The 21,127-nt window shown below is 36.0% G+C and overlaps 1 protein-coding gene across 1 annotated transcript; it reads left to right on the top strand.

Annotated features, from left to right (window-relative positions):
* The first annotated feature begins 7,130 nt into the window (after window positions 1-7,130).
* On the top strand, window positions 7,131-18,343 carry LOC142231331 (uncharacterized). The gene is made up of 3 exons (XM_075301944.1): window positions 7,131-7,651; window positions 7,750-8,287; window positions 17,230-18,343. The coding sequence occupies exons 1-3, from the start codon at window positions 7,131-7,133 to the stop codon at window positions 18,232-18,234; spliced, it is 2,064 nt and encodes a 687-aa protein (XP_075158059.1). The 3' UTR covers window positions 18,235-18,343.
* Window positions 18,344-21,127: the final 2,784 nt, after the last annotated feature.

Raw genomic sequence — 21,127 nt, 5'->3', positions numbered from 1 at the left:
ATTTCAACCGAATCGGATTAATTTTGCTCATCCATGAGGCTCCGGAGGTCAAATCTGGGGTCGGTTTATATGGGGCCTATCTATAATTATAGACCGATGTGGACACATTTTTGCATGGTTGTTAGAGGCCATATACTAACATCATGTACCTAATTTCAGCCGCATCGAATGAAATTTGCTTCTCTTAGAGGCTCCGCAAACCAAATCTGGGTATCGGTTTATATGGGGCTATATATAATTATAGACCGATGTGGACCAATTTTTGCATGATTGTTAGAGACCATGTACCAAATTTAAACCGGATCGGATGAATTTTGCTCCTCCAAGGGGATCCGGAAGCCAAATCTGAGCGTCGGTTTATATGGTGGCTATACGTAAAAGTGGTCCAATATGGCCCATTTTCAATACCATCCGACCTACATCAATAATAAGTACTTGTGGCAAGTTTCAAGTCGATAGCTTGTTTCGTTCGGACGGACGGACGGACATGCTTAGATCGACTCCGAATTTCACCATGACCCATAATACATATACTTTATGGGGTCTTAGAGCCATATTTCGATGTGTTACAAACGGAATGACAAAGTTAATATACCCCCCATTCTATGGTGGAGGGTATAAAAAGTGATAAAAGAGAAGTTCACCACTGTGGTATCACAATGGACTGATTAGTCTAAGTGAGCCTGAAATATCGGACTGCCACTATACATAACCTAACCTAGTTGACGTGTGCTGAGTGCTATGGTACTGAAACCGGTTGAAATGATCTGCATTCGAAATTTTTGTTTGCCCAGGGCTCAAGAGGATAGTTTTCCCACTTTGAACCCATGGTCGATGAATGCGAGTGAGGGGCAATAATATGGCTTTATGGGGCCCCACACATCGGCGGCGCTTGACGATTTATTTACATATAAAAACTGGAGGGCTCTAAAGACAGTCACCCGGTATGCACTATATGACAACTGAGGCCAAAGTTTTACTCCAATTTGGCACAGGATATAGAATTAACAGTCTAGCTATGTATTCCAAATTTGGTTGAAATTGGTTTAGGTTTCGATGTAGCTCCGATATAAGCAAAGTTTTTGCTTCCACGTATTTTTTCCCTTCAGAAATCAGTATTTTATCAAAACACGAAATTCCTTTTTTTCCATTTTTTCACAATAACAAAAGTTTATTCACAAAAAACGCTCTATCTCACAAACTAATTGACTTACAGACGTCGAATTTTGACACGAATCATTTGAAGGTTGGTACTATATAAAAATAATATGCATTTAATACTAGCGACGCCATCTATGTGTCAGACCGGGGACTTATCAACCAACCTGTTAAGTCTTTCACCCGCTTTTCATTCTTATGACCATATTCGGTCGTTTAAATTTTGTCCACTTTTCACATGTGATCGATTTTCACAGTCAAAGTTTGAGAGGTTTCACTGTTTAACATTCCCACGATATATGTTTAATGCGCCATTTCCAATTTTTTTTTGGAAGTTGTTCCAGAAACATTTCTTTTAAAGCCCATCCCAGAATCCCCCATCGAGGTTTTTCAACTTCCGTTGCAGTCCTTTTGGACAAGTCCACAAACATTTCTTCTAAAGCGCATCGTGGGATCCCCCAATAATTTTTTTCCACTTCCGATGCAGTCCTTTTGGATAAATGCACAAACATTTCTTCTAAAGCGCATCTTGGGATCCCCCAATAATTTTTTTCTACTTCCGATGCAGTCCTTGTGGACAAGTATTAGAAAGAACGCAATCAGGCTATTTTAAGTGCAAATTTTGTACAATTAAATTTTACAAAAAAAAAAAAAATAGAAAACTAATAAAAAAACTAAAAAAATACAAATTAATAAAAAAAGTAAAAAATAATAAAAAAAAAAAATAAATTTCATCCCCGCTGGGATTTGAATATGTGCCGTTTGACGTTTTCGCTTCCATGGAAGTTCTTTTGAGAAGGTTTTGCAAATTACGAGAATTTTTAATATTTTTGTTGATTTTTAATGGAAAAAATATATTCATACGAAAATATATGCCGAAAATAAAAAAATAAAAACGATGCATGACATAAAAAAATAATTTTTTAGAAAAATATTTGATAAAAAACAAGTATATACGGCCGTAAGTTCGGCCAGGCCGAAGCTTATGTACCCTCCATCATGGATTGCGTAGAAACTTCTTCTAAACACTGTCATCCAGAATCGAATTACTTAAGTTGCGGTAACGCTTGCCGATGGCAAGGTATCTCAAAACCTCCTAACACCATCTTCTATATTGTATGTAAGTCCATACGTGGTATATATCAAATCAAAAAAGATCGATCCAATACGTATATAATTCAGTTTGACAAAGTAGACATAAAATTTTGACAAAATTTTCTATAGAAATAAAATTTTCTATAGAAATAAAAATTTTGACAAAATTTTCTATAGAAAGAAAATTTTGAAAAAAATTTCTACAGAAATAAAATTTTAACAAAATTTTCTATAGAAATAAACTTTTGACAAAATTTTCTATAGAAATAAAATCTTGGTAGATTATTTTTGGCTCGAGTGGCAACCATGATTAAGAACCGAATAAAATTTGAACAAAATCTTCTATAGAAATACAATTTTGACAAAATTTTCTGTAGAAATAAAATTTTGACAATGATGAAAATTTTATTATGAACCGAATAAAATTTTAACAAAATTGTCTCTAGAAATAAAATGTTGACAACATTTTCTATAGAAATAAAATTTTGGTAGATTATTTTTGGCTCTAGTGGCAACCATGATTATGAACCGATATGGACCAATTTTTGTGTGATTGGACCAATTTTGGTATGGTTGTTAGCGACCATATACTAACACCACGTTCCTAATTTGAACCGGATCGGATGAATTTTGTTCCTCCAAGAGGCTCCGGAGGTCAAATCTGGAGAATGTTTTATATGGGGGCTATATATAATTATGGACCGATATGGACCAATTCTGCCACGGTTGTTAAAGATCATATACTAACACCATGTTCCAAATTACAACCGGATTGGATGAAATTTGCTTCTCTTGGAGACTTCGCAAGCCAAATCTGGGGATCGGTTTATATGGGGGCTATATATAATTATGAACCGATGTGGACCAATTTTTGCATGGTTGTTAGAGACCATATACCAATATCATGTACCAAATTTCAGGCGGATCGGATGAAATTTGCTTCTCTTTGAGGCTCCGCAACCCAAATCTGGGGATCGGTTTATATGGGCGCTATATATAATTATGGACCGATGTGGACCAATTTTGGTACGGTTGTTAGGGACCATATACCAATACCATGTACCAAATTTCAGCCGGATCGGATGCAATTTGCTTCTCTTTGAGGCTTCGCAAGCCAAATCTGGAGATCGGTTTATATGGGGTCTATATATAATTATGGACCGATATGAACCAATTTTTGCACGGTTGTTAGAGACCATACACCAACACCATGTACCAAATTTCAGCCGGATCGGATGAAATTTGCTTCTCTTTTAGGCTCCGCAAGCCAAATCTGGGGATCGGTTTATATGGGGGCTATATATAATTATGGACCGATGTGGACCAATTTCGGCATGGTTGTTAGAGACCATATACCAACACTATATACCAAATTTCAGCCGGATCGGATGAAATATGCTTCTGTTAGAGGCTCCACAAGCCAAATCTGAGGGTCCCTTTATATGGGGGCTATACGTAAAAGAGGACCGATATGTCCCATTTTCAATACCATCCGACCTACATCGATAAAAACTACTTGTGCCAAGTTTCAAGTCGATAGCTTGTTTCGTTCGGAAGTTAGCGTGATTTCAACAGACGGACGGACGGACGGACGGACGGACGGACGGACGGACATGCTTAGATCGACTCAGAATTTCACCACGACCCAGAATATATATACTTTATGGGGTCTTAGAGCAATATTTCGATGTGTTACAAACGGAATGACAAAGTTAATATACCCCCATCCTATGATGGAGGGTATAAAAATTGCCGCTGGTGAGATTTGAACCTGAGTTTCTTATGGTTTCGTTCATACTAATAAAGAACATCTCGAGAAGCAATTAGAATGTTATTTCTTGGTGTCTTATTATGATCATATCACAAACATTTGAATTGGCCTTTCGACGCTTTATGTTCAATGTCGTTTGTGGCTGAGTGTGCTAAGGCGTTCTGTTATGGTGCCAGCAAACCCAGGTTCGACCCCTGGTCGGAGCGAAAAAGTTTTTAAAATTGTAAAAATTAGATAATAAGAAAATAATTGTGTAATAAAACATATGGATGAAAAAACAAGTAAGTAAAGTAGAAAGTCGGGCGGGGCCGACTATATCGTACCCTTAACCACCATTACAGAATTAGTAAACATAAGCATTTGTGGGGTAACATATAGGTGTGGGAGATAAACCGCAGTTGCATATTTAAGAAAATTAAGGGGTACATGTCTATGGGTGCTTTGTGTCAATCTGACTAAAGCTCATAGTCAATGTTGCCAGGGAAAATGTTCGGTTTACCCTACAAGGTTAAAAAAATTTCCCTACATTCCCATACATTCCCAAACAATTTCCCTACAATATTTTTCGTTAAATTTAAATAAATTTTACAAAGCAAAAATGGTTCTAAGTACTTTATTATCATAAAACATGAAAATGCAACGTAGAAGAAAATAAATTTGTATTACCACCACGGTTACCACAGTTGGTAGAATTCTACCAAAAATAACATTTTTTTGTGCTAAATCTCTATAGAAATAAAATTTTGGAAAAAAGTTTCTACAAACAAATTTTTTGATAGATAATATAGATAATAAATTCTATAGAAAAAATTTTTGAGAAAAAATTCCATAGAAATAAAATTTGAGAAATTTTTTTATAGAAAGATCAAGCCTTGCCGGCTTCTAATTTCCTCCTCTAGAGACACCAAAATGTAAAAATTATTACAAACTGTGTTGAGTGAAAATATTCCTACATTGTGGCCCTACGCCCCTACAATACGCTAAATATTAGACAAAATCTACATATAGGGAATTTCTCCTACTTCTAGCAACACTGGCTGTAGTTGATATTGCACCTACGGAGTTAGTATGCCACTAATATTGATCCTATTATTAAAAAATAGAAAATCGTTAAATTAGTGTTGGTAATAAATACAAATTTGTAAAAATCGAGCAATATTGTTATGTAAGAGCTACAAGTACGTATAAGTACGATCGGCGAATACATCAAAATTTGAAATTTGAGTAACATTGGTTAATAAATAAGAGTACTATGGCCAAATTTGGGAAAATCGAGCGATGCATATATATGGAAGCTATATCTAAATCTGAACCAATTTGCATAATATTTTGCGGTTTTTATTAATACCACAAAAGGTTAGATTTGAGTAAGATCAGTTAAGAAATGAGGCCTGTATGGTCAAATATAAGGTTATTTGGGGCGAATTTTTCAAAATCGGGTGATACATATATGGAAGCTATATCTACATCTGAACCGATTTCGATGAAATTTTGCACATATAGTTAATACTATAGAGGACTGGATGTAGCCAACTTTGAGTAAGATCGGTTAATAAATAAGGGTTCTATGGCCAAATTTGGGAAAATCGGGCTATACATATATATGGGAGCTATATTTAAATCTGAACCGATTTCGATGATTTTTTGCACATATAGTTAGTGCTATAGAAGACTACATTTAGCTAAATTTGAGTAAGATCGGTTGATAAATAAGGGTTTTATGGCCAAATTTAGAAAAATCGGGCGGTACATATATATGGGAGCTATAGCTAAATGTGAACCGATTTCGATGATTTTTTGCACATATAGTTAGTGCTGTAGAAGATCATATTTAGCAAACTTTGAGTAAGATCGGTTGATAAATAAAGGTTATGTGGCCAAATTTGGGAAAATCGGGCGATACATATATATGAGAGCTATATCTAAATCTGAACCGATTTGGATGAAATTTTGCAGACTTGAAGGGCGATGGAAAAGATTACCTTTTGCCAAATTTGGTGACGATCCGTTTGAAAAAAAGCGCAACGTGACCCCATTTGTCGAAATCGGGTGATACATATATATGGGAGCTATATCTAAATTTGATCCGATTTCTTCCAAATTCAATAACTCTCTGTACCAAATTTCATCAAAATCGGTTAATAATTGCGACCGGAATCCTGTGAATAACAAATACATGGACAGACGGACGGACGGACGGACGGACACCAAGCGCTAGATCGACTCAGGAGGTGATTCTGAGTCGATCGGTATATATTTTATGGGGTCTAAAATCAATATTTCTGGTAGGCACATTTTTTGGCCGATCAAACTTATTATACCCTGACCACTATGTGGTTTAGGGTATAAAAAGTGAAATTGGTTGAAAAAAAATTTTTTTACGCTTTTTAAATTTCTTCATTCAAATTAACTTCCAGGGCACAACTTCTAAAGCAATGCAAAGGATCCATAAAGGTAGCACTTCCGTCCTGTGACAAGCCCATGTTAAATTCATTGGAGATGATCCAAGTTTGCACTACGTCCGGATCACAGGTTGGGGATCCAAACTACTTTTTTGGAAGCTCTTTTTTTGCTGGGTAGCTTCGTATTGATTTGCTTCAAATGTTGGCCAAATAATACATTTGATAGCATGTGATTGAAATCGGTTCAGATTTAACTCCCACATATATCTTTTTTAGACCCATATGACAACAATTAAACATTTTTTGTTTTGAAAAAGCTTTGGTGATATTTTTTCCTGTGTATAGACCAATCTTCTTATTTTTCTTCTTCTCAAATTTCCTTCGAGTGTAAACTTTCCGCACTAACATTTGTTGCTTTTGTCGAAGCCTTGAATTTAATTTGAGTTCTCCCTGCGCTTTCATAATCATAAGCAAACACATTTACACTCTCTTAGTATGTATACACACACACATATGCACACGCCCACAACAAATGCAAATAGCACAAAAGAAAAGTTGAAACTGGAAACGGAAACCAAAGGAATGTCGAGTTGAATTAAGTTTCATATTCAGTTGGTAGCAGGATGACCATCTTGGCGGAAGTCGTTTAGACTTTTAGAGAAGTTTTACTAAATGTTTGTGTGTGCAACACTTCGAAGGCGGCAATGATGATGATGCGGATGCGTTTAGCAATTCTCTTCATGGCATTGGCTATGGCAGCAATAGCAATTTGTGAAGAACAACAACAAATACAAGAAAATCACTTGCATTGTCAACAACAACAGCATGCTGAACAAGAAGAAGAAATAGAAGCAATTGAGTTGCATCAAAAAGAAACCCAACATCTGTTGCAGCAACAGCCACAACAGCCACAACATCAACGACATCATAATTTATCAATTATGCAAAATTTTACTGACCTGGAATTACCTGGACTTTTCCAGCGTATGATTGCCGCATGTTGCAGTGTTGTCAGGGACTATTATGGATTGCGATCGAATGGTTTCATGTTCAGCACAAACGTGGAAGAGCAACGTTACCACCATGAATTGCAGGACTTCATCACAAATTTGTTGATGTGCGTGCATGCGATTAAAGTTGAAGTGGAATATATTCATGGCAACCGTTTCGCCACATTCTATCGAAAGTTCAATTTAATTGTAGTGGACAGTGCTGAGGCATTAAGGTAGGTATCCAGAGATTGCCAGAGTGCAATGGATGAAAATTCACAATCAATAAATTCTTCTTTTCTTTCTTCAACCTTTTGCAAATGCTTCATGGCAGAAATTTGAACCCTGGTTATCTTACACGTGAGTATGACATACAAGAGCATCATCTTCTCTATTTGATGGATGCATCACGTTTTGCCGACTTGTTTTTGGAATTACATCAAATATTTACACATTTTTGGCAATACTATATTCTCAATGTTGCTGTTGTCGTCAAGGATATGGAGACGGGTGGCGTTATTGCCTATACTTACTTTCCTTTTCACGACAGTCTCTCGTGTCGACATATTCACATTGAGATTATCAATTCATTCTATGACAATTGGAGTAAACCTATTGATCCATTTTTGTATCCAGAGAAAGTGAAGAACCTTCATCAATGCCCTTTAACAGCAGCTGTTTGGAATACACCACCCTATCTCAGTTATAAACGTAACGACCAGGGTGTATATGAGATTGACTATTGGGAAGCTGTTTTGTTGGGCGTTTTAAGTGCAAAATTTAATTTCAGTGTCATATTGAGGGAACCAATAAATAATCAGCAACGTGGAAAAATTTTGGAGGATGGAACCATCACCGGAGCAATGAGATTGGTGAGTTAACCCAAAGAAAACTAAAATTGATAAGTCGGGGTCATTGAGAAGGTTTGGTTTCGGACCCCATAAAGTATATATATTCTGGGTCGTGGATAAAGCCTGAGTCGATCTATCTATGTCCGTCTGTCAATCGTCTGTTGAAATTCCTCTAACTTCCGAACGAAACAAGCTATGGATTTGAAACTTGACATAAGGAGTTTTTATTGATGTAGGCCAGGTGGTATTGCAAAAGGGTCACATCAGACTTTTAGGTATAGCCCAAATATAAACCGACTTCAAATTTGACTTGAGGAGCCTTTTGATAGCAAAAATTTCATTCGATCCCGTTGAAATTTGGTATAGAGCGTTCACTGTAAAAAAGCATGTCCGGTTCCAAAGATTTTGTCTTTACTTTAAAATTTTTGGTATTGATTTCGAGCCAAAGAAGAGGAGAATACAAGTAAGGATACTTTTAAGACACAATTCTCTTTTAAATTTGGGCTTTGTGTACTTGCTTCTAGGAAGCAAATTTTAATTTTTCGCTTTTTCAGCTTTTCTTTCTTCATATGCTATCAATGTCCTTTAACGACAACTTTATTTTCCAAATTAAGACTCAAATTCCAGTAGAAATTATTCTATGTTTCAAGTAAAAAACGTCTTTAAAATAAAGTGTTGAAAAACATGTCTTATATTTGAACGATTTTTTTTTTCCTTTATATTCAAGATGCAAAAATACAACAAATTTTGAAGACAATTTCATTAATTTTAAAGAATTATTCTGAATTGTTAAAGTCAAGTTGACCTTAGCCAAAAACTTTTTCTTTCATATTATGATACCCATTTTTAAGTCAAATCACGTATTTATAAGGACAATATGACTTCATTGAAAAGTTTATCGACTTTTGAACAAGGAAAAAAACTTTATATTAGAGAAATTAGTCTTCTATGCTAAGCAAAATTTGCATTCGTATTTTAACGACATGAAATCTTTGACCTCACGACAATATTTTTTTAGTGTAAGATTCGGACGTATTTACTTGTTTTTTTTATTAGTCGGAACATTCAATTTCACTATCATCGCAGAACTATGCCTTAGATTTGATCTGCAGGTGGTTCTACAGGATGTGGTATCTCAGGTTTGAAGTTCGATCCTCATTTTTCTGCGTCAGAAATGTCACTAGCATTAATTAGAAGGGCTAATTAATTCTATGCAAGGAGGACATGCTAACCATTGAACGACAGTGGCTCTACTTTAAAATGTTCGCCTGGCTGTTATAATCTCCCTACCGCTTCAATAATGACGCAGTCGTCCTGAAATTAAGCGAATATTGGATTTATGCCTGCAAGCAAGTCAAGTTCGAAAGTGGCCTATATTGGTCCAGGTTTTGATACAGCTCCCATATTAACCGACCTGCCGATTTGCGGTCTTGCGCATCTACACACCGCAATTTGTATACGATTTGTCTGCAATTGAAAATCTATCCATTAAAATCTATCGGTTCATGTTTTGGTATTAACCACTTATAGATCGTTCTCCCGATGGATTTGTGAAATCATTTGTTTTTCAAATTTGATACAAATTAACTTTACAAATATTTAAATATAGTTCTTCGACCATTTTTTGAATATTTCCATGCAAAAAATGGAGCACTATTTCAGCAGGATTGTAAGGGAGAGAGGCAGTACCAACTGCTTACAAAACAACCGAATCAGCGCTGATTTTTGTGGGCGATGTCCCGATTTAGGGCAGCTTCTATATAGCGCTGATATAATGGCTCATTTTAATAGAAATATTGCTCAGAAGTGAAATATAATCTTGAGTATAGCATTGTTGGCATAAAGGAAAACAGCACTACCTTTCATGCATCTATACTGCATGAATTGGTTGCAATAACGTAAACGAATGATCATAAACTAGTTTGATTACTCGTTTACGTTATTGCCACCGATTCATGCAGTGTGGATGCACTGCGCAACTAAACTCTTACTGCTGAAGTATTTGTTGCTGGGCTATGAACACCAAAAAGTGCTTATGCATATAGTATTTCAATTGGAATTGGAAATTTTACAATATTACAGGATAAACGGAATTAATGAAAAGGTGGCGCAACATGAGAAAAAATAGCACAAAATTGTGAACTTATCGCATAAAAGTGTCAACGCTTAAAAAAATCGCATTGCTACACTAAAGTGGTACAACGTTATCACATGTGGCGAAATAATTTTATTGCGGATCCCACATTCCCAACCGGCTCAGTTATAATAATACAGAAATAAGATTAAGGGATTGTTGTATGAAAAGATGATGTGCCGTGGTTGTGGAAATGATTAAATTTGGGAAGACAATTCGCGTATGCTATTTCCCAGCAAAAAATGGAGCACTACTTCAACAGGATTGTAAGGGAGAGAGGCAGTACCAACTGCTTACAAAACAACCGAATCAGCGCTGATTTTTGTGGGCGATGTCCCGATGTAGAGTAGCTTCTACATAGCGCTGATATAATTGCTCATTTTAATAGCAGTATTGCTCAGAAGTGATATATAATCTTAAGTATAGCATGGTTGGCATAAAGGAAAAAAGCATTACCTTTCATGCATCTATACTGCATGAATTTGTTGCAATAACGTAAACGAATGATCATAAACTAGTTTCATTACTCGTTTACGTTATTGCCACCGATTCATGCAGTATGGATGCACTGCCTACACAGAGAATACAGATTGGTTGTGACAATCGAATTTATTGCCTCCTTTTGGCAGTTGTAGCAACTACCAGTTGGCAGTTGTCACCCGACTGATTCAGTCGACACGACTAATACCAAATATAGTGTTGGTTGGGTCTGCCGACGATATTGGTTGTGATTACCTTCATCATTGGGTTGTGTTGCCCAACTTAATAACATAATACCCATGACCTAATTAAAAATATATTTAAAATCAATTACTTCACAGTTAAATATTATTGTTATTTTATTTACATATTGGTATAGTATATAAATCGGTTCAGATTTAGCTATAACTCCCATATATATGTACCGCCCGACTTTTCTAAATTTGGCTAAATGTAGTCCTCTATAGCACTAACTATATGTGCAAAAAATCATCGAAATCGTTTCAGATTTAGATATAGCTCCCATATATATGTATAGCCCGATTTTCCCAAATTTGGCCATAGAACCCTTATTTATTAACCGATCTTACTAAAAGTTGCCTAGATCCAGTCCTCTATAGTACTAACTATATGTGCAAAATTTCATCGAAATCGGTTCAGATGTAGATACAGCTCCCATATATGTATCACCCGATTTTGAAAAGTTCGCCCCTAATAACCTTTATTTGGCCATACAGGCCTCATTTCTTAACTGATCTTACTCAAATCTTGCACAAGGTAACCTTTTGTGGTAGTAATCAAACCCGCAAAATATTATGCAAATTGGTTCAGATTTAGATATAGCTTCCATATATATGCATCGCTCGATTCTCCCAAATTTGGCCATAGTACTCTTATTTATTAACCAATGTTACTCAAATTTCAAATTTTAGTAGGCGCAATATCAACACAGCCAGTGTTGGTAGAAGTACGGGGAAATTCCCTATATGTAGGGTTTTTCTAATATTTAGCGTCTTGTAGGGACGTAGGGCCACAATGTAGGACATTTTCACTCAACACATTTTGTAATAATTTTTACATTTTGGTGGGTCTAGAGGAGGAAATTAGAAGGAATGTGTGGTAAACTTCATTCCTGTAGAGTATTTTGTCAACATTTTATTTCTATAGAACATTTTGTCAAAATTGTATTTCTATATACATTTTTTATACCCACCACCATAGGATGGGGGGTATATTAACTTTGTCATTCCGTTTGTAACACATCGAAATATTGCTCTAAGACCCCATAAAGTATATATATTCTGGGTCGTGGTGAAATTCTGAGTCGATCTGAGCATGTCCGTCCGTCCGTCTGTTGAAATCACGCTAACTTCCGAACGAAACAAGCTATCGGCTTGAAACTTGGCACAAGTAGTTGTTATTGATGTAGGTCGGATGGTATTGCAAATGGGCCATATCGGTCCATTTTTACGTATAGCCCCATATAAACGGACCCCAAAATTTGGCTTGCGAGGCCTCTAAGAGAAGCAAATTTCATCCGATCCGGCTGAAATTTGGTACATGGAGTTAGTATATGGTCTCTAACAACCATGCAAAAATTGGTCCACATCGGTCCATAATTATATATAGCCCCCATATAAACCGATCCCCCGATTTGGCTTGCGAGGCCCCTAAGAGAAGCAAATTTCATCCGATCCGGCTAAAATTTGGTACATGGTATCAGTATATGGTCTCTAACAACCATGCAAAAATTGGTCCACATCGGTCCATAATTATATATAGTCCCCATATAAACCGATCCCCCGATTTGGCTTGCGAGGCCTCTAAGAGAAGCAAATTTCATCCGATCCGGCTGAAATTTAGTACATGGTGTAAGTATATGGTCTCTAACAACCATGCAAAAATTGGTCGATATCGGTCCATAATTATATATAGCCCCCATATAAACCGATCCCCCGATTTGGCTTGCGAGGCCCCTAAGAGAAGCAAATTTCATCCGATCCGGCTAAAATTTGGTACATGGTATCAGTATATGGTCTCTAACAACCATGCAAAAATTGGTCCACATCGGTCCATAATTATATATAGTCCCCATATAAACCGATCCCCCGATTTGGCTTGCGAGGCCTCTAAGAGAAGCAAATTTCATCCGATCCGGCTGAAATTTAGTACATGGTGTAAGTATATGGTCTCTAACAACCATGCAAAAATTGGTCCACATCGATCCATAATTATATATAGCCCCCATATAAACCGATCCCCCGATTTGGCTTGCGAGGCCTCTAAGAGAAGCAAATTTCATCCGATCCGGCTGAAATTTGGTACGTGATGTTAGTATATGGTCTCTAACAACCATGCAAAAATTGGTCCACATCGGTTCATAATTATATATAGCCCCCATATAAACCGATCCCCCGATTTGGCTTGCGAGGCCTCTAAGAGAAGCAAATTTCATCCGATCCGGCTGAAATTTGGTACATGGTGTAAGTATATGGTCTCTAACAACCATGCAAAAATTGGTCCACATCGGTCCATGATTATATATAGCCCCCATATAAACCGATCCCCCGATTTGGCTTGCGAGGCCTCTAAGAGAAGCAAATTTCATCCGATCCGGCTGAAATTTGGTACGTGATGTTAGTATATGGTCTCTAACAACCATGCAAAAATTGGTCCACATCGGTTCATAATTATATATAGCCCCCATATAAACCGATCACCAGATTTGACCTCCGGAACCTCTTGGAAGACCAAAATTCATCTGATTCAGTTGAAATTTGGTACGTGGTGTTTATATATGGCCTCAAACTCCCATGCAAAAATTGGTCGATATCGGTCCATAATTATATATAGGCCCCATATAAACCGATCCCCAGATTTGACCTCCAGAGCCCCTTGGAAGAGCAAAATTCTTCCCATTCGGTTGGAATTTGGTACGTGATGTTAGTATATGGTATCCAACAACCATGCAGGAATTGGTTCCTATCAGTCCATAATTATATATAGCTCCCATATAAACCGATCCCCAGATTTGACCTCCGGTGCCTTTTGGAGAAGCAAAATTCATCCGATCTGCTTGAAATTTGGTACGTGGTGGTAGTATATGATATTTAACAACCATGCCAAAAGTGGTCCATATTAGTCCATAATCGTAGATAGCCCCATATAAACCGATCCCGAGATTTGGTTTTGGAACCTCTTGGAGGAGCAAATTTCATCCGAGTGAGTTGAAATTTGGTACATTGTGCTAGTATATGGTCGTTAACAACCATGCTTAACTAGGTCCATATCGGTCTATAGTTATATATGGCCCTCAGATAAATCGATCCCCAATCACACAAAAATTGGTCCATATCAAGTTCATAATTGTATATAGCCCCCATATAAGCGACCCCCATATTTAAATTCTGGCTCTCTACGTACAAAAAGTCCATATCGATTCGTAATTATTTGTAGACTTAACTATACATAACTTTTTTGTCTAATATATACCATGTATGGACTAAATCACAATTTAGAAAACGATGTTAAGAAGTTTTAAGATACCACAACCCAAGTAATTCGATTGTGGATGATAGTCTTTCGTAGAAGTTTCTACGCAATCCATGGTGGTGGGTACATAAGATTCGGCCTGGCCGAACTTGCGGCCGTATATACTTGTTTTTTTTTTTAAATTTAACGAAAAATATAGTAGGGAAAATTGTTTGGGAATGTATGGGAAAGTAGGGAACTTTTTTTGTCATTGTAGGGTAAACCGAACATTTTCCGTGGCAACATTGACTATGAGCTATAGTCAGATTGACACAAAGCACCCATAGACATGTACCCCTTAAATTTCTTAAATATGCAACTGCGGTTTAGTAATCATATCTCTGCTTATGATTACTAATTCTGTAATGGTGGTTTAGGGTATGATATAGTCGGCCCCGCCCGACTTTCAACTTTACTTACTTGTTTATGGATATCAATAATTGAATATTCGTGGTGTGAGAAAATTGATAAAATCGTGCAGATTTAGTAAGATTTTCCACATCCAACTGCTTTCGTATCTGAAATGTAACTTCTTAAAATCCAGGACTATATCGATGGTTAACCAGAGTTAATTTCTCTGCCCAAGGTGGCGTCCAGAGTACATAGTGCTGCAAATAAAATTAGGAAGTTAGGGGGTTTATAGGTATCACTGCTAGAGTTTACACCCAGAGAAATGATTGGTTGGAATTCGAGTACGACAGCAAATAGATTGTGGTGACCCACAATTTTTAATTGTTTGAAATAATTTTTAGTTACTTCCCTTGTTTAATTGTTTCTGTAACCAATATAATAGTTGTGTGACTAAAAGTTGGTACACCCGACCAAATATTGGTCGTTATTTATATATTGCAGTAAGCAACTATTTCAATTTATTCCATCTTGTTGTGATAACTAATTTGTTTTGCCAATGTATCACCAAACCCAACTGAAAGTCTGTATAGCAAATAAGTTAGTTGTGTTAACAGATTTGATAGTTATAAAAGGAATTTGTTGCTATGGACTACATATATGACAACAAATAATCTTTTGTTTCATTAGTTATATAAAAATTAAAGTTAGATTTTTTCATAATTTTTTTAATTCCGTTAGCTGCATTGTAAGTTAAGCATCAAGGTAAGTAAGATAAACATCAAATTGCAACTTACTCTTCATCATTTCCCTTAATTTCTATAAAATTTCTATAGATATCATAGAAAATGTTACCAGTACTGAGGTTGGGAAAGGTAAACATATAGATTGTCTGCTTCATCAGCGGTCTCAAAATTTCAACATTCCCCTGATGCCGATATATAAGAAAAATTTCATGAGCCATGATTGAATCCCAAGTCACACTGAAAATTGATCACATGATTGTGAGTGGTCGAACTAACTGAGCGTGGCCGAACTAACAAAATTAGTGTATGGGCGTGAGTATTGGCGGCAGTTGGGAAAATCCATGTTATTCATTTGCTATGGGACGCGTTCAACGATGATAATGTGGTACTACAACAATTGGAAATACTTGATTGTGCTTTTGAAGACTTTGAAAATCTCCACCTTAGCTATTTCATGGGATTATTTTTTACCGTTCATTAAGGACTTTTTACAAGTTCCTTTTTGGTTAATAACTAGAATATACATTAATATATAATAAAATAAAAACAAAAATGATGTTTTCTTTAAATTCGCAAGTATTGGTCGTCGGACAATAATTAGTTGGTTGTACAAACGAATGCAATTTTAATGGTTCTGTTGGCTAATTAGACTGTTAATGTACCCAAAATTTAGTTCTTTAAACTACTTTATGTACTGTTGTGCCAGACAACAATTGGTTGCTTCAACAAATTTTGTCGGTTATACTCTGATAGTAGATGGGACCAAATAATTTGGTTGGCAAAAAAATTGGTTGGCACAACAAAGTTGTTTTCTGTGTGTATAAAACTAAATCCAGAACTTACCCACAAATATATGATATCTTCGAAAATTGGTGTATATGCATAAGTCCACATCAAAAATGGCCCACAGCTATTACCAGATACAAAACGGCAGGTTCAATGAAAAGTTAAAAACCACAGCTAATATTGGCATTCGGCTAAGAATACCAAATATCACACCCAGAGAAGGAATATGATCACCTCAAACATGTTTAAGAGCAAAATGTTATTTTTGGGTGGTGACCATGTAACATGGTTTTCGCAACCATGTTATTTTCTCGGAAATCATGTATCTGATTTCGGCGAGCAGGTTATATGTGACGACAAAATAACATTTTAGTGACAAACATGTTACATGGTGACCATACAAAAATAAAGTTTTGCTCTTGAAACATGTTTGGGGTGATCATATTCCTTCTCTGCGTGCAGTTAGAACTACTAAATGACAGATACGAAATTTATTTAAGGTAGGTCATATCAATCGAATTCAAATAAATTTTTTCAAAAGAGAGGCAATTAGTTGCTACAACCATTTGTCTGCAATTACAAACGAAAATGTATTGAAATTATAATCAAATGATATTAAAGACAGACAAACGCTTGTGATTGAAGGAAATATGTTAGATCAGCACAACTGATGTTTAATTCTAAGTGTACAATTTTCGTTAGTACAACTGATTTCCAAACAATTTGTTTACTGTGTGTACTTTTTTGTATACCAAAAAGCGCAACTAAACTCTTACTGCTGAAGTATTTTTTGCTGGGTTATATCAGTAATTAGCATATGATTCTAAAAATTAGGTCTTTTTTCTTTGCAATAATTTAATATTACCAATTCCCTCATCTTCTTGTTCAACAAGCTCGTATAGAATTGTAATAATGTGATTTCTTTATATTCTTTACAGCTTCACGAGCGAATCGCAGACTTAAGTTTGGGATCTTTTCGTTATACGCTGGAGCGTAATGCACTTCTTACGGCAACATTGTCATACTATCAGACATGGCAAGTTTATGCATTTCTTAAAGGAGCACGACCTTATACCTCATTGGAAATTTTGGTATATGCATTCGATGATAAGACTTGGATATGTTTAATGGTCAGTCTGCTAGTTGTAATGATTACGGCTACCATATTGCAGTTTCAATATGAGAAATCAAATTTGGCACGAATTATTATGGGAATTCCCAAACCAATGATGCCTCTAACGAATATCATCAGATTGTTTACTGGCCAACCGATAGTTGTAATGCCAGATAATACTTTTTGTCGGTTTGTTCTTATCCTATGGGATCTATTTGGTTTACTCATGAGGACTGCCTATCAATCGTTATTATTTCAATTGCTCCAGAGTAATCTCCATCATCCGCCACCACTTAACCTGGAGGAGTTAATGACCCAGGATTGTAAAATTGTAACAACAAATGGTACTTATGATTCAGTGTCTACGGTACCCACATTTTATTTGGGTCTTATTGAAGTGATCAAAATTAAGAATGTCTCTGAGCAGAGTATATTCTTTTTTATGGAGGAACATCGCGACGAATGCTTTGCTGGTATATCACCCCAGGACTTCATTATCCACCATACCAAAGTGGAGAAGAAACGTGGTATATTTTTGGTATTACCCGAAAAGATTTTCACTCAGCACATTACCATGTATTTTTCCAAACATTCCTTTCTCATCGATCCATTCAACGATGTTCTCATGAATTTACGTGCCGTTGGTCTTATTGATTTTTGGGCTAGAAATAGTTTGGATACTTCATACTTAGCCGGATCAGATGGACGTGAATTTATGCCATTGACAATGAATAATCTGGAGGGTGTATTTTTTACCTATATAGCTTTGACTTTATTCTCGTTGTTTTTATTTTGTGTTGAAATTGTGGTTTTTAAATTAAGAAAATGAATTACGTTTTAATTGGAATGTTTGAAAAAAACATGTAAAGCTCAGACAATAAATTGCAAATATATGACAATAATAAAGGCACATGCTAGCACACACTTAAATTTTGAAATATTTGTTTTTTTTGGGGTTAATAAATGAGATTGGAAAGTTAAAAATCTTTGCGAAATGAATTTGCAAACGTCAATAACGGCCTTTAACCCTTTCACTAACTAATTAATGCAAAAATTAAAAACTTAGATTTTTCTTCTAACATGTAAAAAATGTTGAACTATGCAGCAAAAAAATTGGAGTTGTTCCACAAACATTTTTATTTAAGCACATCTGGGCATCCTCCATCAATTTTTTCCACATCCGATGAAGTTCTTTTGGACCAGTCTTAGAAAATACACTTTTTAGCCGTTTAAAGCCACAATTAAAATTTTGGGCAATAAATTGCCACAAACAAGAAAATAAACGAAAAATTAAAAAACCTTAATGAAAATTTCTCTCCTGCGGGGATTTGCCTGTGGACTTCGATTTTAAATAAAAACAAGTAAGGAAAGTCTAAAGTCGGGCGGGACCGACTATGTGTTTAAATATAACCATAGCGATAGGCGGTAGGCGAAACATTTTTGCAACGGCAAATACAATAAGCTTGACGGCGAATAATTCCATTTTTTCACGTTTCCTAGCGTTTTTGTTGTCAATACAGCATGCTTTGACAATATTAAACAATGAAGTTGAATAAAAACATATAATGGCTTGTTATTTGTTGAGTTATTTCAAGAAAAAATAATCTACACGTGTCCAGGCAACAGCAATTCCTAGTGGTGAGTTAAAAAAATTGATAAGCGATGGCAACACTATACCAGTTTTCGCCAAGGAGTTAGAATAAGTTTTAATTTAGCGACACGCCGCTAGCCGTCACGGTATTCCGTCGCGGATTTTGGGCTCCCATAAGAAATACACGTAAATAAGTGTTCGCCTACCGCCTATCGCTATGGTTCTATTTACACACTATATTATACCTTATACCACCTTGTAGATCCACTTTTTCCGATCTGGGCAAAATTTGCTAGACTTCTATAAAATCTATACACTTGGTTTATAAATTAGGCAATAAACATGAATTTCACTAATTAAGAATAAAATCAAACAATATTAACATTTTATTTCTATTTATTGTGTATACTCTTAATTATTGATATTGGACTTATATTGCGACCTAGACTTTGATCACAAAAATGTGTTCACAGACAGACGGACGGACATGGTAATATCGACTCAGGGACCCACCCTGAGCATTATTGCCAAAGGCACAATATGTCTACCTCGTCTCCTTCTGGGTGTTACAAACATATACACTAACTTATAATACCCTGTTCCACAGTGTGGCGTAGGGTATAAATATGGGAAACAATTAAATCTGAAGCAATTTTAAGGAAACTTCGCAAAAGTTTTTGTATGATTATCGCTCAATATACATGTATTTGATGATAAGGAAAATTACAGTCCTTTTTACAAGTTTTCGACTAAGCAGAGGCGATTTTACAAGGGAAAATGTTGGTATTTTGACCATTTTTGTCGAAATCAGAAAAACATATATATGGGAGCTATATCTAAAGATGAGTACTATGTTCGAGTTTTTCACCAAAACACTAAATTAAAAGTGCAAAAATATATATGAAGACGATAACATTTTTATCAAGTCTCTTCAAATTATGGATGGAATAGATCCAATGTATTGATTGCGAACCATTTAAAATTTCGAAATTGATTGATTAAAAAAAGTAACCGTGAAAATAAGCTGGTTTTCAGCTTGAAAACTGAATATAGTACTCAGCTTAAATCCGAACCGATTTCAATCAAATTTTGCACACATTTAACTGCACTACTAATTGTACTCCTAGTGCAAAATTTCAAACAAATTGGGCCAAAACTCTGGCTTCTAGGACCATATTAGTCCATATCGGGCGAAAAATATATATGGGAGCTATATCTAAAACTGAATCGATTTCAACCAAATTTGGCACGCATATCTACAATGCTAAATCTACTCCCTGTGCAAAATTTCAACCAAATTGGGCCAAAACTCTGGCTTTTAGGACCATATTAGTCCATATCGGGCGAAAGATATATATGGGAGCTATATCTAAATCTGAACCGATTTCAATCAAATTTTGCACATTTGACTATACTACTAATTGTACTCCTAGTGCAAAATTTCAAACAAATTCGGCCAAAAATGTGGCTTCTGAGGCCATATAAGTCCATATCGGGCGAAAGATATATATGGGAGCTATATCTAAATCTGAACCGATTTCTTCCAAAATCAATAGTACACTTGACTATACGACTAAGTGTTATGTTTGTACAAAATTTCAAGCAAATCGGTATAAAACTCTGGCTGCTGGGTCCATATTAGTGCATATCGGGCGAAAGATATATATGGGAGCTATATCTAAATCTGAACCGATTTCTTCCAAAATCAATAGGGTTCTATTCTGACCCAAATTAGGAACATGTGCCAAATTTGAAGGCGATTGGACTTAAATTTCGACCTAGACTTTATATCACAAAAATGTGTTCACAGACAGACGGACGGACATGGTTATATCGACTCAGGGACCCACCATGAGCATTATTTCCAAAGACACCATGTGTCTATCACGTCTCTTTCTGGGTGTTACAAACATATGCACTAACTTATAATACCCTGTTCCACAGTGTGGACAAGTATATACGGCCGTAAGTTCGGCCAGGCCGAATCTTATGTACCCTCCACCATGGATTGCGTAGAAACTACTGTCATCCACAATCGAATTACTTGGGTTGCGGTAACACTTGCCGATGGCAAAGTACGAGTATCTTCAAACTTCTAAACATCGTCTTCTAAATTGTAAGTTAGTCCATA

Source organism: Haematobia irritans, chromosome 3, assembly GCF_050003625.1.
Source record: "Haematobia irritans isolate KBUSLIRL chromosome 3, ASM5000362v1, whole genome shotgun sequence".
Lineage (NCBI taxonomy): Eukaryota > Metazoa > Arthropoda > Insecta > Diptera > Muscidae > Haematobia > Haematobia irritans.
Note: the sequence above shows the minus strand (reverse complement) of the source record. Positions and strands in the feature narration are given on the sequence as shown.

Bases quoted from the DNA above. Each gene is read 5' to 3' on its own strand.
- LOC142231331 (XM_075301944.1), top strand. From the start codon at position 7,131: ATGATGATGATGCGGATGCGTTTAGCAATTCTCTTCATGGCATTGGCT. The intron at 7,652-7,749 runs GTAGGTATCCAG...GCTTCATGGCAG, and splicing joins GACAGTGCTGAGGCATTAAG to AAATTTGAACCCTGGTTATC. The intron at 8,288-17,229 runs GTGAGTTAACCC...TATTCTTTACAG, and splicing joins TCACCGGAGCAATGAGATTG to CTTCACGAGCGAATCGCAGA.